Source organism: Cygnus atratus, chromosome 2 (genome assembly GCF_013377495.2).
Source record: "Cygnus atratus isolate AKBS03 ecotype Queensland, Australia chromosome 2, CAtr_DNAZoo_HiC_assembly, whole genome shotgun sequence".
In the NCBI taxonomy this organism is placed as follows: domain Eukaryota; kingdom Metazoa; phylum Chordata; class Aves; order Anseriformes; family Anatidae; genus Cygnus; species Cygnus atratus.
Window position 1 is genome coordinate 98,934,114 of NC_066363.1, and position 27,500 is coordinate 98,961,613.

A 27,500-nucleotide genomic window follows, 5' to 3' on the forward strand; every position below is an offset into this window, starting at 1 on the left:
AAATACTGAGAGCTTGACGTAGATCTTGAGTAAAATTTTAGCTCCGAACCGGTGCTAAAACATTGAGTCCTGTCCGCTCTCTGCTGCTCATCACAAGCTTCACGCTAGCAAATACCTGAAGGAAAAGCAACATTTCCTTCCTTATAGATGTTTTTCCACAGCAACTCTCCAAGGTATTTTTTAAGCCATTTGAAGGAAATGATCAATTAAGTATATTTTTCATTCCCATCCAATTAAACTAGTAATGTTAGGTTTCTGTGGGAAAGCTCAAAATTATTAGCAAGAAGCAGTAAAAGGTGATCACAAGGCTTGATGGCCAGACCAAGCATGTTACCTTCCAGTGGTTATGGGGAGCTTCCTGTCTATGTATCAGTGTGTAACACCACCACCACCTCTAACTGCAAATCTTTCTGTGAGATAGTTAATTAAAGAATTCATTCTTTGACAACACAAGTTATTAGAAGATGATTACATACATATATGCTTGTATACATGATGTAGCATTCTATGAATTTTGCCACCTGTTTTCCCCTAATCTGCTGTAACATCAACTCAACCTTTTTACTTAACGTGGTAATATTATCAAAGATAGGCATATCAAGTAGTTATTATCAGAAATTTCTCTACTCAAACACACACATTTCAAGAGAAAATTAGAAGTTCAATGAAGTAAAAGAGAGTTGGGCTGAAAGACTTCATTCACTTCTAGTTTTACATCCAAAATGGAAATATCAGGACATTGCAATTTATTACAAAACAGCATGAGGCAAGCTTTCTAAAGAGTTTACAGAACATCAAATCCCCATTCATTTTTCCTGGCTACTTTTCTTTCAGACCTCAGTAATGCCTGCTAATGACATACCATGCAGTCTCATACGTTTCAGGATAGCTATACCACACGTTAGTAGCATTTGATATTCCAGAATACATGTGGTCTTATACAAGTACACTGAAAATGATAGCTGTAGCTAGTCCTGTCACTTATACCAAGGAATGTAACTTTTAATTTCCTGTAGAAACTGGCAGCTTTCAAATATCCTATTAATGACTTTCGAGATCTCAGATATAAGTCCACCAATAATAATAGTGATGGCATTGCTCAACCACAATGATATCTTTAGATCTTAGAAAACACAGGCAAATTTCTGGCAAAAGGAGTATGGACTCAGGGTGTGCTACAATTTCTGGCCAAAATTTTCCCCTAGTTCTCTAAAACCTATCGAAGTATTTCCCTGTCTATCATTAGTTATTTTTCTCCCACATTTAAAACGCTAGCACTGTATCCCATTTTTAAAGCACATGAAAATATGCCAGAATGACCTTACAAAAACAAACATATTATTAATGACCCTTGCAGAAAATGTCTTGGAACACAGATTGCAGTTCAACACATACTTTTGATCCAAGAAACTTTATATATATATATATATATATATATATATATGAATGATCCTATTTGATTCAATGGAACTACTCATATGCAGAGAGTTATTTCAGACGCAACTCATCATTTACAATTCACAGGGAAAATGAGGTAATTAAACAACTGTCAATTAAGGTCTTTCTGTTACATACTTATATAAAAATAGTTTAAACAGAAATATCAAATAGAATTCTAGTTAACAAAGTCTTCTTTACTGTAAAATGCATGTTGTACAATAATAAAGGTCTACTGAAAAAATGTATAAAAGATAAATGTGTTTCTGTATGAAAAAATTCTAAATCCAGAGTTGTCCTTAATAGCAGCTAGATTCTGTCTCACTGATGAGTGACAGTGATTTATTTTTATTTTCTTGTTCATATTTTTGTGTATCTTAAACTTAGTGATGAATCATCTCAGTTTCTCCTGCTTTGCCTCAGTTTACAGGTAAGTAACATAATTTCTAACAGAAATTAGGACTCAGCACCATTAACACTGTGGATGCATTCACCTCGTCCTCAACCACATTGTCTCCGAGACACAGTAAAGGTGTAGCCAAAGATTTATCCTGCCAATAAGATATAGTTATAGGTCCCATGAAGATTACTGACACTGAAGTACCAAATATGTACTGGCCTTGGACTTAGCAGATAACATGCCAGTTTTGAGAGACATTCAAGTTGACAGTAAATCAGTATCACAGTTCCAATAACAGGAAAAAATACCTTAGAGGAATTTTTGTGTTAAAACATTCCACTTTTCAGTTAGCTATTAAATGGTAATGACCATAATGGACTAGGCAGTAGGTTTCTTTGTGGCTAAAATGTGAAGACATTTCACAAGAAGGCTATTTTTTTAAGCTTCTGTGATTTGCAGCTGCATAACATTTACTCCCTTAAATCCATTTTGTCTTTAAAAAAAAAAAAAAAAAAGAAAAACTCGAAACAAAAGATGTTTCAATAACAATCTTATTATGAATTATGCTTGTTTTCTATATCTGCATATGCAAACACTGCCACAGCCTCTATAACATCTCCCTTTTGTGGATACAAAAAAAAAAAAAGCTATAGTTATGGGTTATGGAAAGCTAGAGAGAATAAGTCACACTAGTTCAGTACTGCTTCACTAAATGTAAATGTTATTTTTTTCTCCCCCTCTCAGAACTCAATGTTTGTCACCAAAAATTCTTTGCTGAGAAGTTTCTTAAAAAGGGATCAATTTCTTAGGGTGTATAAAAATACTTTTCAAGCACCCTTTTGAACTTATTTCAATTTTCTGTTTTTGATGATAGTCATGCTGACAACTTTTTTTGGTCCATCAAACTCCATAGTACAATTACATGAATTTACTTTTAATAAATTACCATCTTTGCATATATCAGTCAAACCACAAAGACTAAACACTTGCAAATAAAATGCATTATTAATTTAATTGTCACAGCCTATTTAGCTAGCTTCTATTAGTATTTGCTATAATATGCAATGTATCAGAGAGCAGAATCAAATTCAAAACATAAAGAATAAACTGATTATATTGTCCTAGAGAAATTAAAATATAGCAAGCTTGCAAAATTATAATCAAGGCATTAATGTTTTAAATAGGTAAGAAAACTAGGTAACTTAATTTAGAATATGTTTATACCCAAAGTGATGCTTTAACATGCTGAAGAAGGATTTCTTTGGTTCCTAAAGCCATTAAAAGGCAACAAACTCTCCCGTAATGGGAAGGGAAAGGTGGAAAGGAAAGCAACAGCAGTTTGGTATTTACTGCACTCGATCACGTGGCTTAAACGTCCACGATCACCAGTGAGGGACAGTTCCTAGAAAATTATACTGTTGTAGCTCTGCAACTACCATTTGATGTTGCTCTACGTTAAGCTGAAGTGCCAGCTAAAAAGGTACTGCAGGTAAGAAACATCCTCAAGACAGATGAAGAAATTTCAGATGAAGAGAGCACAATGTCACTCAAATATCGCTTGTTATGCTGGCCCAGGGGTGTGCAGCTGCGGATGGGGCACTGAGGCTGCAGGACAAAGCTCAGTTCTTTGCTCCCAGGGCAGCCGGGGCTGCGAACCTGCCACTGTGTGAAGAGGTGGTGGTGGGGGACCCCTTCTTCTCCTCCTCCTCCTCCCCTGCATCCTCCTGCCACACTGGCAGGCCAGGCTAAAAGCCTTTGAGGAATAGGGGAAGAAATGGGGAAAACAGAAACAGCCAGGCAGCCTTCAGAAGAAACATACAAACAAAAGCCAGCAACTACCCATTTAGACTGTAGCGTCCTGCTTGCTTGGGAATCCATTCCAAGACGATGATCGCTAAAAATATGCCTCTCCGGCTAAGACACTATATTTGGATATCTATTGTATGTACCCTTTATTGCGCACATGTTCACTAGGGTAACGGAAGTGCTCTCTATGTTGTATTTAGGATGATTACATAGTAAATATCCCCTTGTAAAAGAACACCGTGGTACTGAACGTTTCCAGTACCAAACAAAACACCAGAGCAAAACTTTTTTTTTTTTTTTGCAAGTGTTGTTCTACAACAACAGCAAACCAGCATAAACTTTAGTACGATAACTGATTTTACGAAACTGTTACTCTTGTTCCGATGCATTCTTCTACATTTTAGATGAAAAAGGATATCTTAAAACTCTTTAAATAACTGTGTTACGGAAATTCAGGTTAAGCATTTTGGAGAGGCAATCTCATAAAGAATATAAGCAATGCTTAAGCATGTGCTTAGTCAAACAGAGTGTATATGGAGTGTTAATTTAAAACTCTGCTCTTTGGTCACTCCATGATTTAATTGTGATGAACTTGTGAGGAAAGACGCTAAACAACTACCACCCCCAGTGTCTTTAAGAGGAAATGAACATGACTCAGGAAGAGTATTCTAGTGGTCTCCTACGACTCATAGCTACCACTCATTTTCCCCTTCTTTTGTATTAAAAACAGGAAATAAGCTTTATTTATAAAATCTTACACTGAAAGAATGAGTTACAAGGTGGTAATACTTGAAACAGAATCAAGTGCCCAGCAATGAACCCTGCAGGTGGGATACATCAGTTTACCCAGATAGAGAGGGAATATGCCATCTTTTGGCCATCCAGAAAACATCCAAGTTTCAAATTACCTCCAAAATTCAATGGAATGCCAATAGTTACGCCACAATATGGCTAATAAATCTGAGGCAAACTCTTCTGATCTGCAAACAGTGCAGTTTAGGTTGCAAAAAATGGTTACATTTTAAACCATAGAATAAAAATCACCTGTTCTCTCTCTCTCTCACACAAAGTTTTCAACTAAGTAACTGTACATAATTGAAAAATTAAATAAATTAATGTTTTATATAAATTCAAAACCTCAGATCTCTGTTCCTGCCCAACACTGAGGAAACTGCTTTTAATTCCTCTGTGACTTTGACCTCAGTAATCAAATAAATCTCAGAAAGCCATTTTAGGCAGCAGCAAGGCAAGAAAGAGGAAAAAAAATATATTTGATTTTGTACTTGAAGAGAGAAATACAACTATGGAAATTTTGAGAAAATAATATCACCTGCTGAAACCAGCCCCCGAAGTTACAAAATTTTGCATAGAATTGCTTTCTACAGCAAGTTTTCCACTGAGCCCTCCAAACATGTCATAAGCACCATGCTAGCAGAGCATTTAAGCATGTTAGCTCTCTCTGTAGTTATAGCTGAGCTAAAAGTCCAGGTGATTTCATTTTGGGTACACTAAATATTCCAGGTAGCCTATATTATATGAATGATATTAGGTAATACGAGAAAAAAAATTAAAGTGGCTTACCTTTCTTTGGGTGTGCCAACTCCATGCTTGCCCAGTAAATGAGTGTTCAAATGCTTCTTCATCACGAAGGCCACCCTGTCAAACAAACGCACATAAAAACCAGAAAAATTAGTGTTTTTAATACTTTTTTTTTTTAATACTGACTTTTTCTGTTTTGAGCATGCACTTGAGCATATTTTACTAAATGCAAAATTAAAAACCAAGAAACAAACAAACAAAACAAACCATGCTAGACTACAAATTCTATCTGGGAGTCCATTCTGTGATGACACTTTTTCTTCAGGTTGTAGTCACTTGGGTATTTCTCTTCCAAATAAGCAATCATAACCATACACCATTGGTCAAAAATTAGAAAACCTGTTTCTGCTTCTCTTTGCACATTAGAACACCTTATATAATATAGTGAGAATACAGTCTTTTTTGCCTAAATAGGCATTTTCCTAAATATGCATTTTCTCATGTTAAAAACTAATACAGTTTTAGCTACACCTTTGAATTTATTTAAGCTTAATGGGCCCATCCTGCAACCTTTCTTCATATAAGTAGTTCCATTTTTTTAATGAGAGTAATAAAAAATACAGCAAGATCAGATGCTTTAATCACTGCTTATGTCTGGTCAAACTCCATTGTATTAATTATTTAAAGAGATATACATGGAAACAAATTAATAGCCTTAGTTATTTTATAGCCTTGTGAAAGAGGGGGGGGAAAAGGTGAAGCACACATTTGTGACTACATTTGGAGTGGGAATATGTCTTCAAACTGGCAAGTCATTGTTCAAGGCATCAACAACAGCAGCAACGTTTACACTACCTGCCATTACGTTTGCACCAAACAGAACACAGATAATTTAATTTAATTTTGGTGATATATGTAATGAAACAGACGAGAACCTATGGAGTACCATTCTGCTGCTGATAAGACCTGAACATCAATTTAATTATGTCATGTGACTGCTTCAAACAATTTAGATATCAGACTGAAGCTTCAAACTAAAACACTTCTCTTGATAAGCAAAAATTGTACCGCTGTAACTTTCATTGTGAAAAGGGCTTGCAAACATTTTTGTTAATTATGTATTACAGCTGTCCTTCATAAAGTTAATTACTAATAGCTGAAAGGCAATAGACTCTATTTGCATATGTACATGAAAGGCATGACATATGCAAAAATATGATTTTAATTAGCATTCCATGATATGAAGGGCTACAAATCAAACTGGCACGTTATAAGATTTTTAACATTAAATGCTGAATTCATCTGGGCGTGTTTGCAGTAATGGACAATGGAAGGACTGTGAAAAACACTGTAGCATTATGGCATGTATGAGCCACAAAAGCCAAGAAAGAGTACTTTTCCTTTACAAATATGATAATGTAGTTTCTCCATGTCTGATCTAGTTTGGGTACTTTCACATTATTACAGAGAATCTCTCTTGTGCATCCTTTAGGGTAAAAGAATATAATTTTTTCTTATTTAAATGATAGTGACTTCATTATTTTTAAAAAAGATATGAGAAATACCTTAAATACTTTCCCCTACACAATTTACAAATCTAGCAACCCAATCATTACATCTGTGGATAGTCTATCACACTGCCACCATCATTACTATTCAAGTGTCACTGGAATTACTGAACGTAGGGAAAATAATTGTAACAAAATAAAATCATGTGTTCTGATAACAGCACAAGGCATTCAAAACATACTGCTCTCTTGCTTTTCAGCAGAAACAATAACCATTTCTTCACAGCTGTGAAATGTACCTAACTGATCTTAATTCAGTAATATTTCTACTTCTTGCTACAAACCAACCCTTCTCTAAAAGAAAAATAAAAATATTACCATGAAAGGATAATGTGAAATTGAAATTGTAAAGGCACTTGGAGGTTTACATGGCAAAGTGTCCTTACACCACATGGAAGGCAAAGGTCCCAACCAACTACGCTGTATTTCTAGGGAAGCTTCTACAAAAGAATTTTTTTTTTTAGAGCCTGTATACTTGAAGCTCCCAAACAAAAGCCAAACATTTCTTTACAGTGCATCTATGGGGGGTATAGATAGAACTACCTTCCTGTAAAATCAAAGACAAAGGCCTTGCTAATAATTTGAAGCAATTAATCTCCCATTAGCTGCTTCCCATCTTTTGCACCTTGGTTCTGAGGAACCATTTTGCTGCTGTTATACAGCACAAATAAAATGAAGACTGACTCAATAAAAGTCTCAGCGCCTACTAGCAGTTTAAGCTTTTTAATGCAATGCTTGAAGACTTCATACTGAAGAGCGCAGCGTGACTTTGTGCAAGCTTAGAGTGCTCAGCACAGCTCAGGAACAGGCCCCCACTTAGCACAAGCAGGCCTTGAAAATAAAACCAAAGTTGCTATTTTCATAAGAAATTAAGAATGAAATACAAAATATTTTTACCAAGCAACAGAGACATCAGAGAAAAGATATTTTTCCTTAAAATAAAAGCAAAGTCTAAATACCTTGATTGGGATGCTGGATTTGAGGACAACATGATAACAAGACAGGTGTGGAAACCATTTGTTTATGCTTACCAACTCCTACAGGTGATTTTAAGGGAGAGGTGGTATCAAGTGCTTGCTGGCTTTAAAAAACAACCTCAGAAAGTGTTTTCAGTACATTCAGCAATTTGGTTTCCCACCAATTACTGATTTAGGAATCAAAAAATATTGTTTTTCTCTCCACCACCAAGTAACTTCTCCACGGAGGTACATCAGTTATCCCTAAGATACTGCCAGAATTGGATAGTTAGACACAACTTAGCCCTGGTCTTTTGAAATGAATCTTAAGGGAAGTCTGTCTGGCACCATTAAGGACACAAGGAGTTAATGCGTTAGATATATGTTGCTGTAATATATCTTAAAATCAGGGAGAATCCTTCCACAAACTGCAGTAACCACCAGTTCGGGTTTCCCTGAATTTCTTCTTTTTTTTTTTTTTAATTCTAGTGGAAACAAAAACGTTCAAATGCTAGAAATTAACTGGTTTCAGAAATGCATCAAGAGGGAGTAGGAAAAACCTGTAGTAGCCATTCTCCTATTGTTTCCAGTACAAGCCAGCAGCAAACCAGGCCATGCTATAGGCCTGAAATAATTTTTACAAAATCCGATCTAGACATACTCATCCACAACCCACACGAAAATGAGCGGTCACTGCCAGCTGCTCTCCCAGGGGTCTTAGGGCAGAAATGTCCATCCTATACACCCAAGTCATGGCCAGCAAGAGCTCCCCCCATTCAATAGGAAGACTGCTCCTAGAATTGTCTTCCGGCTCTGGAAAAGATGAGTATGCAGGATTTTATTTGCTTGCAGTGGCATTCTGGTGGTTGTATTGTTGTTGTTGTCGTCTGTGGTTTTGTTATTGTTTGTTTTGTGTCTTTTTTTTAAAAAAAAATTCTTAGTGATTTTCAACTACTCTGGCTCCAAACTAGCAAAATCCCCCAAAATATGTGCTCTATGTTCAAAATTCAGGTTAAATTAAAGCCAAGTTGAAAAATGACAAAAGAGCTTTACAACAGTATCCACACTCCCTATGGACAGTTTTTTACACATGAACTATAACTAAAAATAATTTTCATTCATAAATATACAAGCACCTTTCCCAAAATAAGTTTGAAGAATATTCTGTTTTCAGTTTAGAAGAGTTGTGGCTTTGCAGGAACGTGTCCACTCATATTCCATGGCAGCCTTTAAACAGCTCTTGGACTCACTCTGAGAAAGTCTGTAACTGATTTAGGAGCCTCCAAAGACTTGTCTTCAGTTATAAAAGCATATTTTAATGTACAAAAGAAACAAAGGGAATTCTAATTCTGAGAATAAAGAAACATATTGGACAATCTTGACTTCCACTTTTCATTCTAGTGTAATACAAGTTCTTCAGCATGTGCAATGTTTATCATCACAGTACCCAAGGAAAATGAATAATCTGTCATGTATTGTCTGTTCTCTCATATTCTCTGCAGGGAGAGAATTGTGCTCTGTGAAGTGTCTTATTTTGAGAGGGCAAAAGATTCTAGGTTTTAATATGTTTTGAATCTCTAAAAGCTTTTTTCTTTTTAATACATATATTGCTCTGTTAGCGGAAAGCCACGTTAAAGAAAACAAACGCAAACCCAAACAAGCATTCTGGGCCGTAACATCATGAAATCTGTGATGGTCCCGTATTTCCTGAGCGCCTACTGCTCAGCCCTGGCCTCGTTCCAAGGAAGGAGCTACATCACATCTTACCTCCACCAAAAAGTCACTTGGATCCGTGCCAACAGGCCAGCCGTCTCATAACCCAACTGCGGAAGAGGACCAGCACCACAATTTATTTTTGTGGGACTCTACAAATGAGGTACCCAGCAGTTGAAGAGCAATTTTAAATCACTTCGCGATGGATACACAGCTCTCGGCAACTGCTCTCGGAGAATTTATCTTACAGACAGCAGTGTTCAGTGATGGCAGAGAAGTCCAGGAGAACAACAATGAATATCTATCCTATATTCATATTCTCAATATCCTTTACATCTCCTTTAAACTGTCCAGAACCTCTTTATACCTGAGTTTAACTCTGAGAATACAGGTAAGCTACTGCATGAAGCGTACAGGCCCCACTTATACAAGATGCTTTAGAAAGCTCCTTGAAAGTCTTTTTCTTATTGTTTTCTGAAGTAAAACAGAATTTTATTATTATCAAATTATTAGTATTTAGATCTTTTATCTCAGTCTTCTCATAGGTTTGGGGCACTCAGAAAAGATGGGATGGTTTTCTATTCTCGATAAATCGCATGGGAGATCTGACAGCTTCAAGGAATAAGAAGAACAAGGATATCTAAAACTTTTATGCTCCATCACAAAATATGAAGAAATAATGCATTATTCTGTCTGCATTGGCTTTTGTTTTCCATGATCTGCGCTTGAATTCCTGTCCCTGTCCCTTCATCTGAGGCAAACTGCATCAATCATGTCGAGAAAGAGGACAGTACGTTTAGGCAAGTAAACAATAACACAGACTCAGGTGGTTCTTATTCCAGGAATGAAGTACCCTTGCTCTTTATAGTGTCTTGAAATGCACTATAAGCCTTAATCGTTTGTAGCTGAATGAGTGGTTCACGTGGAGTCATGCCATCAGGGGTATCAATTACTAAAAGAAAGAAATAGTCCAGTTTCCCAAGGAATATCATGACCCACATGAATTTCGGTGTGTTCAATAGAACTTGTATGTGCAGCTACGGATTTGTACCTGTTCTACATATAAATACATATGCACTCAAATCAGCATTTGGTCAAATAAAACTTAACAGTCTATAGGAATTTAAAACTAAGTTTTTAAAATCTTTTGTTTACATAAAAAGTTACTAGCCGAATCTCATCTCTCTGGCAGGATTTTGCACTCAGCAGGTCAGCTTCAGGAACAAGAATGCAGAGGAAAAGGCGGAAGTGCCCAGAAAGCAATAGTTTTCTATAAACAAGTGATCTTTTTTCTTCCATGCATCAAAAGTCTAAATTCCTGGGAATTTCTTCAAGTCCATCATTCGTGGATGTTTACTGATTCTGAAAGGTCCAGACCGGGGTGCTGATAACTCTCTTGCATGACCGTGCGCAAGGGACTCAATTTAAAAGAAAGTATCTGGCAGGGCTGAGTCTGGTGTGGAAGATATCCAGTAGTCTGAAAGGCTTCATGCCCTTTGTGACAGGATGTCAGGTTCCACTAAATATCTGGCAGGGCAAAGTCTAGTGTGGAAAACATCCAAATATCTGAAAAACTTCATGCCCTCAGTGACAGGACGTCAAGTCCTAGAACCCCATGCAGGAAAGCTGGGATTTCCAGCTGACTCATTTAGCAGCCAAACGAGGCAGGTCTTTTCACTTCCAGCTTGCAGTTATGATTATTCTTCTTAAGCTAAAATAATCAATAGCGTTTCAGAAGGTTAACAAGTCATGTGTAATCAGGCTGCGATGCTGAGAGTGCTGTGACGTGCTGGCTTACACTCCCTGCTGACCCCATGTGTTAAAGAAGGATATGGCTACTTTATGCTCCACCCTCACTAACACTAGTGATTAAACTGAAAAGTAAAGCGCATACACCTGGAATGCATACCTCCTCCTTCCTCCCCATCTTCAAGTGCAAGTGACTTGGCAGACAGGAAAACGCAGACTTTTTCTCTTGAAAAGAGAAATCAGAAGAGACAAATAAGGACAACTTTGCCCTCACCAGCAAGACAAGAACCAGAGCGCTATAGCAGGACCACAATAATTCATAGAACCTAAAGACTCAAACCAAAAATTTAAATTTCCGAGAATGATCAGGCTTTCTGCCTTAAGTTTGAAACTTTTTTTATTATAATTATTATTTTTACACTTTTCCATGCAACAATCTGGTATGCATTTCAATTATTTATTAACTTTTCCATGGAGATGTTTTATTGCCAAAGTTCAAAACCCAGCATTTTCAAAACCGAATTTTATGGGACAATGCAATCATCAGTGCAACCGACTACAACCTTCTCTTCTAAAAATACCTCATATCAATTTTACTGTGTTACTTGGAACAAACTAGCAATGAAACCAAGAAGCCTAATAAAACAAACAAACAAACAAAAGTAAAGAAAAGGGAAAAGACCAACTTGTATTATTGTATTAGCAGAACACCTGTACACAGCTTGAACCCAAGGTAGACTTGAGTATCACAGCAGCTACTGTTCCTGACTCGCTTTGAATAGGCTGACAGACAACAGGATTGTCAATGTGCTGTTCAATGACCTGCATCAATCTCAAGAATAATTTACTGCTATATCAGACAGATCATTATGGATGAGTTGCGCGCTATCAATCAATCGGCTGTGTTGTTCCTGCATATTCCTGCATCTATCATCCAGAAGAGAGAAATCCCTCAACATATTCTTGTTGCTTTCTGCTACCAATACGTGTCCCTCAAGATGCAAAAGAATTATTAGTCTCGTGGCCATAAAGTAGTAGCAACGAGCACAATTATCTGCTTTTATGTATTCTGGCATAAAAGAGCTGGGCACAAAAGAAGAGAAAACAAAACTGAATAAAACAGAAAACATCCTCTCCTGCTGCTCTCAAACTGACCTGGAAAGATCAAAGTCACCTCGTCCTCTCACTTCCCCTCTTTTAAAAGATGTATTTAATACAAACCATCAAGGACAGAAATTAGTCTGTCATTGCTAGGACAGCAGCCAAAAGAGGAGAACATTGGTAGTATCTACGTTGCTTCCTCACGTGAGGGAGCTCACTTGTTCATCAATTATGAGCCTCACCTGAAGTCACTTATTTTGCAAATAAAACAGAAAGGTTTCCTGTAAATTAGCTATAGATTCATTCTTAACCTTATTTATTTATTATTATTCAACACTAAAAGCACCCTTTAATCGAAGATGAATGAATGAGCCAAATCCAGACACACAGCATACAGCTGTACAGCTTCTGTACACGACATTCAGTACAGCTTCTGTGCACTGAGAATGGTTTTCAGGAACCACACACTTTGCCTTATTAAAGGAGGTAGAAAGCCACTGCACTGCTTAGGGTATAACTCGTTGCTGAAAATGGGGCTTAGATGTTTCAAAAGAGTCTCACCACATGGCTCAAAGTGCACAAACTGGTCTGTATGGTTAAGCACTACTGCATGGACAAATACTTCAATAAATGATGCTGCTTGATCTTATATATAAAAACAATATGCCTCGGATCATTCAAAACACCCTCAATACAGTTTCAGATGTGCATACATAAAAAGTGACAGAACAGGGCCCAAAGCATTATCCACTTCACAAGACCACAATAAAGCACCATCAGAAGATCACATCTGCTGTCTCTAGCCTCAAAAACATGCAAACTGAGGCAAATACTAGTCAGCTTAAAGTAATTTACTACAGGATTTCTCTAAAAACGAGCAGCATATCTTTCCTTCCAGTACGTACGCTATCTCAAATAAACAAAAGAGAGCCTTCAAGTGGTCGCCTCCTGTTGCCCCCCTCCTGTACACATATACGGAATTTGGAAGGATCTAAAATTCACAGCAAAATATCATCTATGAATAAACTAAAAATTAATGACCAGTGAAACGGGTCAGACAAAGAAAAAAAAAAAGCAATCAATTTTAGGAAATGCATACCTCTTTTAAATTTCCCCAAACACCTATGTTTAGTAATGAAGCTGAAGTTGTTCATGCACCACTACTAAAAATAACAATCTTCTCGAACAATGTGCAACTGGGTATTCTTCTCAAGCAAAATAAAATGTAATAAAATTTTTGTTTGAAACCTGAACTTTCCTTCTGAAGTTGAATTGAGCTACCATCCGTCTAAACGTCCACAATTCCGTTATGAAGTCAAATTGAAGATTAGGTAGTAAAAACTGAAATAAATAAGAGATTGCTTGTACAGTATATTTGTAAACTGATAACAGGGAGTAAACAAATGGCTCTCTACATATTTTGTTTGCTTAATGAGCAAACTAAAAATAGCTGAACAGTGGCAAAAACTTTGAAGTCAGAAGGTGTTCACTCTGTCAGGAAATCACCTTACAAATACATGAGAAAATTAGTACCGCTACAAGAAATGTTTGTTTCAATATTCAGAGGAGTTAATGAATGTTAAGTGATAATAGTAGACAGCAGCACTGTGTAATTACATTTCTAAACACACCTTACCAAATCACTTCTAAGCTAAAAGAATCACATGTTCTATTAATTTTCATTGGTTATCAAACATCTGTAACTGTCACCTCTAACAGGTGTTTCATAATCTAACAGCTGCACAAAGTATGAAAAAAAAAGACAAAAAAAAAAAAAAAAAGAATCACAATGCTTTCTGCAGTACCGCTACCAGCCTCTCAGCCTACCAGCACACAGGCTCTCTAACTTCTGAAATGCCACCTTAGGCTTAGTGTTTACACTGCCTTGCATCTAAAACAGATTACCATCGACATCCGGAAACATGACAATACCACAGAACATCCTTGTTATGCTAAATAAGGCTCTAGGAACTCTTTCGACATAAATTGAGGTTTTCAGCTACATATAAAAGGGCACCTACCAATTTTGCCACCAAGAAATTGCTTGTTTCCTCTCTTTTCTCACAGTATGTACATCCAGCATTCCCATAACTGCTCCCTCCCTTTCCCATTCCTACCCTCCTTTCAGACATCGTTCTGTCTCCTTACCCATGACCCATTTCCCAGCATGTTCAGGACTTCATCTATCGGCACAGCTACAACTTGGTGCAGGAGGCATCAGTTCCACCTATCCCCACCTTGCGTCTGGAAAGAGATGTCACACTAATCTGCTTCAGGACAAAGAATGGAAAGGATATTGCCTGTCACTATCTGCAAGCGTCAGCCCTAAAATGTCTTCTCTCCTTGATTTCAGGACACTGATGGGTACATTGCGTTTTTCAAAGGACAGTAAACATGGTGCTCTCAGGTCATTAGTGTGATGTCCCCAACTGATGCGAGGTACATGTATCACCATCGTTTGGATGACTGAAATCAGTGAGAGGTCGTATCTCCAGGCACATTGTCCAGTGTCTACCAGCAGTAATGGGCACCTGCATCTCGGTACCTGCAGAGTACCACCAGTATGAGTGATGGGTGGGTGGATAAACACTCTAAAGCAAGATTTGCACACACCACGTTTGTGGTCTTATGTTAGACACGTACCTATTGCCATGCAAAAGAGAGGCTGGCACAGACACGTCTAGATAGTGAGGCGCAGATGGATTGGTTTCAAGCAGTTCATCTGGATTCTGCTATGATCTTCAGTACATGAGCACTAACAGCAAGGGAGTCTGGAGGGGCACCAATAAAATCCCAATACTCTACTGGATGGACAGGTCTTCAGTCTTTACATTCCTAGCCAATCTACATTCTCAGTAGGAGAAACATCTAGGAAAGACAGTGCAGGCTACGAAATTAGTTCTCTCTCTTAATAGCACTGTGATTTCCAGATTTTGTCACCACGAAAACGGTAGATGTACGCAGCCACGGAATTTGCTTCTCTCTGCAATTGATTTTCAGAGACTGGCAGGAGTAATACAGGGATGTCCTGCATGAGAGAGCCAACCACCAGCTGCTGGGTTGCTGCTCAGCAGCACCGGGCAGAGCCAGGAATACCTGCCACGTGCTGCTCATTTCAACTCTCAGTGCCTCAGATTATGCTACAAAAGCATCGTTAGTTCTGCCTGGATGTTGAGGGACTTGGCTTCAAGAAACTCGGTCGTACCGCTCAGCATTGAGAAGGGCACTGGCAGCATATGGAGGGCTCATGCTCATGAAAAGGTGAGTGTGAGAAGGGAAACCTGAGCCGGTCAGTACGGATACGCACATGGCAGGATGAACAGACTAATGCTTGAACTTGGAAATTCTTCCAAGTGCTTTCAAGCTTTTGGGAAAGCCAGGTGAACCACAACTCTCAGCGTCCTAGGAGTTGTTCTGGAAATAGCTGACCTTCTGCCATCCGTTTCTACAGAGCTGCCCAGCAATTTTAAGGAGCAAAGACTGCACAGGTTGCAAGTGCAACAACTGACCTCCAAGAATATCTCATAATACAGATGTTTCAATGAGTTTCTACTTAAAAAGGATAAAACCAAACAAATATACTTAATTATAATGTTTTGCTCTTCCTGAACAAAACGTCACTTTAGATGCCGTACCGTCTTTTTAGCTGTTTAGAAATTGCACTGCAGACTGAGTTACCAGGTTTGAGCAGAGCTTCTATGGGAACAGCTATCTTAACAGTGAAATCCAAAAGACAAGGCTCTTGCCTGTCTTTAAAGGAAATCAAAACGTATCTAAAGATAGTTGATTGCGGGCTGGCAAACATGTAGGGCCTGCAGTAGCAGTGCCACCATACATAACTCAATCAGTTCAGGAGATACAGTGCCTGTGGTCTTTTGCAAAGTTGCAGGGTACAAAGAAAGGAATGAGATGAATAAATTGGTCACTGTCTGATGACTGAACTGCTCAGAAGTCACACACAATCAGAAGTCATACACAATTTTTATTGACAATTTACCCGCAATTTGAAAATGCTGCTGGTGATAGATGGTGGCTGGAACTAAGAGTCTGCAGCGTGCTTGGTGTGTGACAGTAGTGAGAAACTTGCCCTAGGTCTTTGCTTGACACAGAAGAGCAAGTCCTGGTTGTTTTGTTTATTCCTGAGACTTAAATTCAGTTGTAAAACATACCCAGTTGTAAAACGCATCCTTTTTGCCTTACAACTAGACCTTCCACAAGATTGTTTGACTGAAGGTAGAAAGCAAAATATTTCAGAGTATCTGCTCACCATAGTAGCTGCAATTGCATAAAAATAGTAAAACAAAGACAGCAGTACCTAATCTGTAACGATCAGAGTTGCCATCTATATGGATGAGCCAGTAACAACAGCCTGGCGAAACCAGAACAGACTGGTTCCAGTCTAGGACAAAAGAAGGAAAGCCTTTGGATCACACGGGTTTCAATCCACAAAAAAACTCACATGGTATCTGTGTACACCCAAATGTGTTTGGAGGACAAGGAAAAATGAGGACACCCAATATGTACAAGGGCTCTCAAACCTAGCCATCCTTACCTCAGAGACCAAGAACTCTCAAACCTGGCCATCCCTACCTCAGAGACCAAGAACTATGGACACCGGCACAAGATCCACCATACTGTAGTTCTAACACTTGGCTGCTATGTTTAATGGTTTAATGTGATTAATGCTTGATTTTTCGTTGTTAAAAGGTACTTTGGTTAGCAGTTAACATAAATAAAAACTTGTTCTGGAGTTTTCAATCTCAGCTGGAGTCTCATTCTCTCCAAATACTCCCTTCACAGCCAGCCCCAATCCCCCAAAAGCCAATAGTTGTAACCTCTTCCTCCTGCCACTGAAACGGGAGGAGACTGGCTGAAGAAAGCAACAGTGACTCTTAGAGGAAACCATGATATGCAGACCAGAAAGACTCTTATGTACTCTACAAGCACTACAGACTACCAAACTCTCTCACGTTATGGCACTGAACATGGGGAGGTGTTCTTAAGAGCAGCACGGAAGTCTATCCAAATGAGAACTCCGGGTGCTCACGGTGCTGTTACTCCACTTCTCCCATGAGCACGCGGTAACGCCTCTCACCACCTCAGCCACAGACTGAGCAGGAGAATTACTGGTCACTAAAGCTGCCAAGTGCAAAGTCTGGGGATGCCTAGGCTTGCCTTTGATCCGCTGTACTCACTTCAGACAAAGTCAAAAGCCAGGTGACTAGTGCTGAAATGGCCTTCATCCATCACCTCGGAGGCTGAGGGCTTTGGCGCTGGCAAGTTTCAGAGAGGCCGAGCTTGTTATCCTTGTACCTGGTCTGAGAGAGGAATGTTAACTTCTCTGTAAGCAGCTTAAAGCTGTCTCTTCTGAGACTGTGACGCAAGAGCTGGCTGAAGGCAGAAGCTTGCTTAAAACTCTCAAATTCTGAGGAAGAGCTGAAGGCTTTCTTTGGGATTAATAGAGTACTCGCCAGAGATATAATTCTTATTGAAGCAATAAAGACAATAATAATAATAATAAAAATAACACACCACACTGAATTTGGAAGGATGTTTTGCACAATAAAAAAAAGCTTTCTTGCAGCCCAGTATGGATGTTGCATGCATTAGCAATGAAGACTGTTATCAGTCTAGGAAAACCAAGGAGTATAGATCAGACAAATCGGTACAGTCATAAAGATGATATCTGTGACACAGCAGAAGATGTTCTCTGGCAAAGAATATTCCAGTCTCGGCCAGCAGTTGAGATTTGTGTCCAGAAATGGTCAGAGTTAATCAAGCATGAGAAAGATGGGATCTATATACGTGCCCAACAGAATTAAGAAAAAAACTCCTTTGATCTCAAGGGCCTACATATGTACTTACTGAGCGCACACATGAACAACCACCTGAAGGAGAAATAAGATTTGCTGCAAACAAAAGGTTATAGCATGTTATTTAAAAAAATAAAAAAGAGAGTTGATAAATTACTAGAAAAGATGCAATAAAAGGAATTCAGGTTTTTCTGTGTTTTGCCAACCAAAATTCTGAGGGATTTAACTAGAAGAATAAATTACAAGACTTCAGTTTTATATACAAAGTGAAAACCTGGCCCCATAAAGAGACATAAACCATGTCTCTTTAACAGAAAAATTATTTTCAGCCTCAATGTCTTTCTGAAATGAAGCTTCAGTTAAAGTGCTCTTCGTTTTCTGATCCTTGCTGTCGTCGCAGCCACAGAGCCATAGACTTAAGTGCTGGCATGAAAGGATGGGATCCCACAGCTCCACTTTCCACCAGTTTTTGGTAGGAAGGGAACTTGGCAGCAAAGACGGCACACGTACCAACACGTGGCACTCTTCCATTTCCTTCTGTATTGCATCACATTTTGGTTTTCATGAAATTTACATTGTTAAAGTCACCCTTAGAATCCATCACGTACATAGGAAGATATGAGCAAAACCCGGGCTGCATAGTACCTGCTTTTTTAGCCCTTTATAACGTGAATTTGGGACATTTTAGGCACTTGAGCAATGCCTACCTTTTCGGCCTCATTTTTGAGCTAGTAGGCAAACCAGACCTAGGCTGCTGGGCAATCAGATGCTTTCGTCATGCTCTGACTCTGTCTTCACTGGACCATTCAGACAAACAGAAGACAAAACTGTATGTTTTTAACAAATTGCCAGACATGACAGAATTCCGACTGGTCTGACATGAGTTAAGAATTTGAGGCGATGTTTGAAGGGATGGACCACATCTCTCCTTGTTTGATTGAAGATGTCAGTGGCTAGCAGATGACAGGGTCCCCTCTACCTTTTTTGTTTAAATTTCTTCCTCCTATTTCAATGCAATTCTGCTCTGTAAAAGCAGTATCAGCCAACTTTTCCAGGGGTAGAAAAAATCAAACTAAAAAATAACTAACTAGCAAGTAAGTAATCAGTTCTTGTAAGCTATTTTGCTTCGATTTCAAGGAATTCCAACCATATAATCAAGTAACTTACACCAACCTCTGTAAAGTATTACAGGTTGGATAACAGTTTTTTTGTTTGGTTGGGTTTTGTTTTTACAGCAGTGAGCTGCAGTTTTGTCATGGATGAAGCATACCAACATGCAACACAGACCATATAGAAACTTCTGATGACTTAAAAAATCATGAAAAATGTCACATGATCCTACAGGTCTATTCTGTATTCCTATGAGAGCATAGAAATTTAAAAAATATGTTCACAGCTGAGGCACCTGTACACAACAACACTTACTTGTCCAAATGACGACCTGAAAGCACCAGAGGTCACACACAGCCATGGGACAAGGGCATTTAACCCCCTGTATGCGACCCTTTGCTCAGCTGTGTCACTTTATGCAAGCAAAAGGGCTCTCGTTTTGGAGCAAAAGCAGCTCCTCACCGTACCACCTGTAAGACCCACGCATCACAGGACTTGCTGCAGCCTGCCCATCAGAAGGGCGGAGGTGTCCCTGTGGAAATCACAGCTCCATTCCAGATGGTTTTCGGCCAAGGAAGGCCTCAAATTTTAGGCAGTATAAAGTATTCTCTGCAGAGATGAAGTACATACAGAACGCTTTCTCATTTGTTTTAAACAGAAATAAACAAAGACAAATCAAAGGGTTATGTTTCTTGCAATTTTCTCAGATTAGCAGAACCACCAAAACCACAACCTATGGCACAAATGTCTATACCTGGGCAGACCCGGACACACGATTTGTTTGATCAGCACACAACTTTTAGAGCACTGAAGAGCAGGCGATGCTATGTGCAACACGTAGCTGAATGGATGGATGGAATTGATTTTATAAAGAGTTACGAACAAAACAGTCCAAAATATTAACCAATAAACACATGCCCGGGTGAAAATGCCATATTATAAAATTACTGTAAAGATCCTCTAACTGTTCGGGGAAAAAAAAGTCCAATTTTCCACCTAAGCTGACAGCGCAGAGTTTTCTGATAATAAGATCCAAGGAACCTGTAAACCCAAGGCTCTCATTTTCTTATGGCGACTGTGTAATATTTTGCAAAGTAAAATTGACTGAGATGGAAGCTATTTTGCATGGTACAGTGGCGATGGCTAACAAATGAGAGTTTTGTGGGCTGAATGTTAGTCCCCTGCCTCATCTGCCACCCCTAATGACAGCAGCCACCTGCTGTTTTATTGTCACAGCTGGAGCCGGTTCACACTCCTTGGTGCTGAGCTCTGCCCATGAGCGCCAAGCTCTCGCCTCGCCTCATTACTTTGATGAACTTTTTATGGTCAGCACCCATGAAGACCTCATCTAGGACTATACAACCTAGATCGGCTTCAGGGAGTGCTTCCAGCTAGCATGAGGTGATAATACACAGTGACACTACGGCTGCTTCTGTCTGTCACTTAGTCAAGTCACTGTACTGCACTTCTGGCTCTACAGGGCCCTCAACAGGTAAAATGCCATGAAATTCTCCTATATAATAAAGTTCCCTCTTTCTTTTTCACATTGCGATACAGAGATCATGTCACACGAGCAAAATCTAGCTGCTCAAAGACGGATATGAAAATAAAAAACATATCATGCTGCTTATTATATATAAGTACAGATAAGAAATCGCTACATTCCCAGATGTAAACCCGCTGCCTTCCTAAAAAACACATCCTGGCATTAAAGAAAGCAACCATGAAAACCATATTACAGCTTGATTAACACCACCAAATACGGAAGAAATAATTACATGCATTTTACAACAGAAGGACCATTTTAACTTAAAGAACAGAAAGCAGAGAAATGAAAATCAAGTCGGTTAAATCAAATTACTACCCAAATGAATCCCCGGTGGAGAATGATATATGCTAGCCCCTCTTCCCCCCCTCCCCCCCAAAAAAAACAAAACAAACAAACCAAAAAAAAAAACGCACATACATTTATTAGATATGATAATATATCAAACCAAGAGAACAACAAAGCAAAGCCTTTTACGTTGTTTTACTTGCACAGGGCAGTCTGTTACTATCTCCTGCTAATTTAAAAGCAAATGTGATCGTCCTCTCCTTTTCAGAAATGTTTATACTAGCAAACACCCCAAATCTCATGTGCCTGTGTGCGTTATTAAACTTCATCAGAAAATTTCTTATTGTGATACTTAGTAGAGACTGCTTTATACTTGATCACTGGAATTTTACCCCAGGTTTACTTTCTGCAGTAGAAAAATCCTTCTGGTGACAACAGAGCTTTACATTTGCCCATATTTACATATATCGTTAAGATTAATATATGTGCTATTAATAATAATTTCATTAACATTCTGAAATCATCAAATAACATTTTGAATTTTGAATGGCTGTAGGCTATTATAAGCCTAAAACCAGAACATTTTCAGTATTCATTGTGTAGCAATCCAGCTGATCAGTTTTGACAAATTCATGCAATGTTATAAGCCATTAAACTTCATTTAGTTTCATTTAAAAATTCCACCTAAAAAAAAAGAATCTGTCTTTTTTGTACAGACAACATGATTCCCAATAAATACCAGTTCACAGGCCTGTTGCATTTTCCAGTTTGAATGTTACTGAAATGTTTTGAAATTTCTCGTAAATACAGGTTTTGAAATAATATTTAGGCTACTGACCAAGGAAGAGCTGAACATCTCTAATGTGGTATATCATACAGTTTAGCTCCTCTTGATGAGGGACAGTGCCGTGGATGCTCCACGCTTTACATAATAAGGTCCAGGTCCCTAAGACAGGTGGAACCTTAAAATTGTTGCAGAGCACAGACATTGTCCTACATTTCAGAGAATTTACTTATGCAAGCTTGTCTTTATAATCACCCTAACCTGCAGTTAGAGAGCCAGGGAGACAAAAAAAAAAAAATGTTTTCATTCTGCTAGAGGCTGAGCATCTCCTGATCATCTGTACAGTCCTGAAAAGTATTCGAGAGAACTGGAGGACACACAGAAACCAGAATAATGAGGCCCAAAAATGTATAAAAATTCCTGTTAAATATAAATGAAACCCATTTCTCTACCAAAACAATTTCGACAAGAGCTTATCTTCTCCACGATCAGTTCAACAAGAGAACTTCTTGAGCACAGTGACCTATTGATCATATCCTTTGGAGAGTCCAACCTCAGAAGGGAAAATTGCTTTTATTAAAAAAAAAAAAAAAAAAAAAAAAAAGGAATTCCCTTCCTTTGACTAGCTGATGCATCTGTTAAATGTGTGATTTGTAGGCCTCATTTTCCACCCTTCAAAATAAAGTATCAAAGACGCAGCTTGACCAGTGCAGGGTAAAATATTTTAAAATGGATAAACTGCCTCAGTGGACAGATCTATGGTTTCACCAGAATGATCTCACAATGGTGATGGTAATTTAATAATAATACCTGAGGTGTGATGGTTGTTTTTTTGTTTGTTTGTTTGTTGTTTGTTTTTTTAAAACAATACTGCATCAGCTATGGTATGCCTATTGCAGTCTTTGTGATATGGTGCAGTTAATCCATTTAAGAAGTTTCTGTTTTATCAATTTCTAATCCATAGCAAAACTCTACCTCTAAAGCCACAACTAGCTAGGTATAGATTCACCTGTTGTAATGGAATTTTTTAAGGATGCATGGACATCCAAACCAGCCATGATTTTCCTCACTGTGTTGCATGAAGTAGCCTGTATACATGTATAAGTGTTTGGAAATATTTTTCCTTTGCAACACTGTGTTGCTGTGGCATTATGACCATGTTTTAGAGTTATATTCTAAAATATAACTTCAATTTATGCAGCGCTTACAGTTCACTGGTCTGTAATTCTTAATATCCCTCTATCTTCCACCAATTTTCATTTTAGTAGCTATTATTTAAAGTTCATTTTCCATGACCTTTCAATCGTGATTTTTTCTTATGTGACAACAAACATCAGTGCCATTTCTGACGGTGACTTTTACTGGGGTAGGAAAAGCAAACTTTTTAAACAGAAGCTATCAGAAAAACATCAGACAGTAACAACCTGTGGTCAGTATCAAGATGAGCTGCATGTGAACAGACAGTCTGGAGGTGACAGGATTTGTATCCAATTACTAATCCCCAGAGCTATTAAATCCCCTGAACGATAAATTTCTATAAGCTGATCCCTTAAGCCATCATCAGCCGGTCATGCTACTGTGTTCCAACAGGAACGACAAAAGGGGAAACACTTCATGTTTTCAATTCAAATCTCCAAGATATAGGATAGTCGTGTTGGGAAGTTCCTAGGCCTCTCAGAAGTCTTGAAAATGGGTCCTATGAAAATAGGAATAGGCACAAGAAATTTGTCTTAACATAGATATTGTTTTCTGCACTTACTCCAAGCATACAAAGAAGCTTTCAAATAAATATATTTTTCCTTGCAGTGAACAGAAATATATGTGTTGTTTTTATTTTTTTCAAAAAACAGCTAAACTTTCATGCCTATTGTACAAGAAAAGGATATTCATATGAAGGATGTTGGAGACATTGCTGAGGAATTGTTCACCGTTTAAAAAAAATATTATCTCTGTAATGCTGCCAGTGTTAGTGTCAGGTTGGGCAATTAGCCACTTAAGTGTGAATAAGATCTGCCAAGAAGCTACTTCATTTTTGCCTCAGAATATTTGTGTATCTGTGAGCTGGTGTGTGTTTGTGTTCACGCATCAGTGGCATCTGGTTGTTCATGCCAGGTTTTCTTATCATACTTTTCTGCCTCTTTGAACTCGCACATTCCTGCAATACAAAATGGACACATCTGCTGATAATGTCAACGTACTTACATTCACAAGGAGAGATTTTGTGTAACCAGATCTGAAGTAGCCTTTTTTGTGTTCATTACCTGACCCTGTCTGTTTACACAGTACTAGAAGAGCTGTTCATGGGAAGAGCTCCAATACTGCAAGAACCTCTACGTGTTAAAAGACAATGGATGGAGCAGGAAATAGCATCCAAATACTCTCAGGCAAACCCCATTTTTACATTGTCTGAAGGAAATTCTCGCTTCTCATAGCAGACTTGGTTCAATGGGATGCTGAGAGCATCTTGGTATCTCCTCAATCTAGATTTCATTATACTTTAGACTGCTGTACATCCATCTGGGAAATTCCGTCTGGAAAGATAGACTAGTTCAGTTGGAAGGGACCTACAAAGATCATCGAGGCCAACTGCCTGACTAAAAGTTAAAGCATATGACTGAGGGTGTTACCCAAACACCTCTTGAACACTGCCGGGCACGGGCACCCACCAGCTGGCTAGGAAGCCCATTGCAGTGCCTGAGCACCCCCAGGGCACAGACACGGCTCCCGATGCCCAGCCTGACCCTCCCCTGGTGCAGCTCTGTGCCCTTCCCCTGTGTCCTGCCCTCGGATCCCAGGGCAGAGACTGGAGCCTCCTCTGCGCGTCCCCTCCTCAGGAGGTCGCAGAGCACCGCGAGGCCGCCCCTCGGCCTCCTCCTCTCCAGGCTGGACAACCCAGGTGTCCCCAGCCTCTCCTCACAGAACAGGCCTTCCAGCCCCGTTACCGGCCTTGGTGCCCTCCTCTGGGTGCTTCCAAGCACCTTATCTTGGAAAGATGAGTATTTACAAAATATACCCAGCACACACTGGACTACAGCACAGCCAGACTAGGGTTACTGCCTCATAAGCCTGAAGACATAACCAGATTTCTATTACCTTGTCCAGACTAAAAAAAGAACAAACAAAAAAACTCTGGACTTTTTTTTTTTGTTATTTTGTTGTGGGTAAGGAGTCGGGGTGGAGGGGGTGTGAGAGATGGGGGTGATGCATACCCACCCGACTGCAAGTCTTCATCCTGCTTAATTCAATAGCAAAAGTACAATAACTCCAAATAAGGCTCCTTCATCAGTTTTGATACAGTCATTCAGAATTACAAGCAACACAGAAAAGATATAAACAATCCACCAATCAAAACTGAACAGTGCCAAGTACAAACAGCAGTATAGAAAATCCTCTTCATAACGTTTCAGCATAGAGGTATTGAAGCTACCTGCCTGAATACTTATTAGAGAACTTCACAAGTCTTAATGGTACTAATGACTCACTCAGAATTTACTACCACTTACACTAAAAAAAAAAAAGAAAAAAAAAAAAGCCTGCTTTTCAAAAAATGTGTTTTAACAGCCCTGATGAAAATTAGAGTATTTTGTAAAACCGTAAGTACTTTTAGGCTAGTGAAAGTAATTACCTAATAATACTGCCTGTAACTGGGGGTTAGGGAGGAAGGTGAGGTCCAGGTTACTAAATGTGGCGCTGGTAACGAACTTCAAACCCACTGCTATTAAATCTCTTTTACCATGCTATCACATGAACGAAGGATGTTTGTGACAAATGTTCTTAAACGAGGATTCACAACCAAGACTGCCATTTTCCCTACCAAAACTCTACCAAGCTACAGCACCAGTAACCCCTAGATTTGGTCAGACGTGCTGCAGTTGCCGTGGGTAAGACCGAAGCTGGTGCAGTAATACCCCGTCACACGCCAAAGATGCAGTTGCTTGCGAAAAGTGTTTCTGGTCTTCCCAGACATGCAGCGGAGAGGAACCTGACTGCGAGGTGGCTAACATCCCCGACCAGGAACTCCACCAGGCAAGGGTTGTTTCACTAAATAGCTATCAGCTTCTCCACGGATCGCCCAGAAGGAGATGTTTGGAAGTGGGATCAATCCCCACCCCCAGGGGGGTGAGAGATGCTTCCCTCTTATGGAGCACAACTCTGAGCAAAGGACGGCCCAACAGCACTTCCACATCTTTGCCCTTGCTTTTCATACTGTTTTTGCCACAGGGGAAGGAGGACTAATCTGCATTTATGGACTGAACTGAAAAGCACATTATTCTGAATATTTTTCAGGTTAAAATGGAATTCCCTTTTCCAGCCTTCTTCATGTATTTTGCTGTGTAGATCTGTACCTCTCACATTTGTGGTTGCCAAAGAATACTGCCTTTTATTATAACCTTGGTAAGCAGAAACAAAGCAGTTCTTCTCACTTTTTTGCAGCTGCATCACTAAGAGGATTATAAAACATTCCAAAATGATGTACTTAATTCCAGAAGAAAAAAAAAAAAAAAAACTAAACTGAAAATATTTAAAAAAAAAAAAAGATTTGATATTTTTGTTCTCAAAGTACCTCTAAATGAATGCAAGCCTACTTCCTGAAGAAGAGAGCAAAAAACGTATTGGTTTCAATCCAGTGCATATGATCTAGATACCAAGGTCCAGTCATAACATATTTATCAACATCTAGCATTTGGCTTGCATATGATGTCCACAGGCACTTGTAGTGATAGCTGTCACACTGCATTCTCTTTCTGGCACAAGTGAGCGCAGCAACAAGGACAAGAAATGGAGTGCAGTATAGAGTAACAACACAGCCTGGAATTTAGCCCATAGTGAAGAAACAGTCAAACTCATTATTGACTTCAACGACAGAAGTTGATGCTTAAGGTGGCAGAATACTTCAAAAGTCACCAAGCTTGACGGGGCTTGTTTCTATTAAAGGAGCTAAGGAAAATTTTTAGAAGTACTGTATCTTTCCTCCTTTCTTTCTCTTTCACCAGATCAGAGATCTGAAAATCATAGTGAAGCCATGTTTGCTCCTGGAGGAGGTGGTCTAAAAGGACATGACCCACCCCTCCTCTGAATTCAAATGCTGCTCAATTTTAATTTCAGCATAAGCATATTTCAAGTATTTTATATAAAATGCAATATGGAATTCTTAAAAAAACTCACTTTCTCTTTCAAGGAAAAAGGAATAGAAATGAATGGGAAAAAAATTAAAAACGTTATCCGTGGCTAAGTTGCTAGCTGTTTTGCAAAGTCTTGTCTATAGTCCATGTTCTTAATATTCTAATTTAATTTTACAACAGTCTTTTTTTCCTCCTTGGTCTGCTCATGGTCCCTTTTCTACTACTCCTTTCTTTATCACCTCTCCCTCAAACTGGGAATGTTCATATCTGTTGACCTCAAAAGATGGTGCAAGTCTGCATCCATCTCTCAATCATATTTAGAGGGAAACCACGATTCTCAGACACGAAGATGAATTTCTAGTCAACCTTAACAAATGCTATCAGTGGTAAAGATGAGGTAGTATTAATGGTTGGGCTGGGGGGGAAACATGGAAAAGAAAGAAATTGAGAATATGCTTTGGCCACATGTTGTGTTACACAGAAATAGTAATGACGAAAGCGAATAGTAGCAAGACACAGAACAGTATAAGGTCTGCTGGCACATGATTAAGTCAAAGTCCTTCTGTT

General features: G+C 38.9%; 1 protein-coding gene across 3 annotated transcripts in view; it reads right to left on the reverse strand.

Annotated features, from left to right (window-relative positions):
- Window positions 1-27,500, reverse strand: part of ZNF407 (zinc finger protein 407) — a 337,501-nt gene that overhangs the window by 199,042 nt on the left and 110,959 nt on the right. For all 3 annotated transcript variants that reach the window (XM_035550564.2, XM_050708975.1, XM_035550565.2), the window contains one exon: window positions 5,225-5,299. In XM_035550564.2, the coding sequence (XP_035406457.1) occupies window positions 5,225-5,299 (75 nt within the window). The remainder of the gene's footprint in view (window positions 1-5,224; window positions 5,300-27,500) is intronic.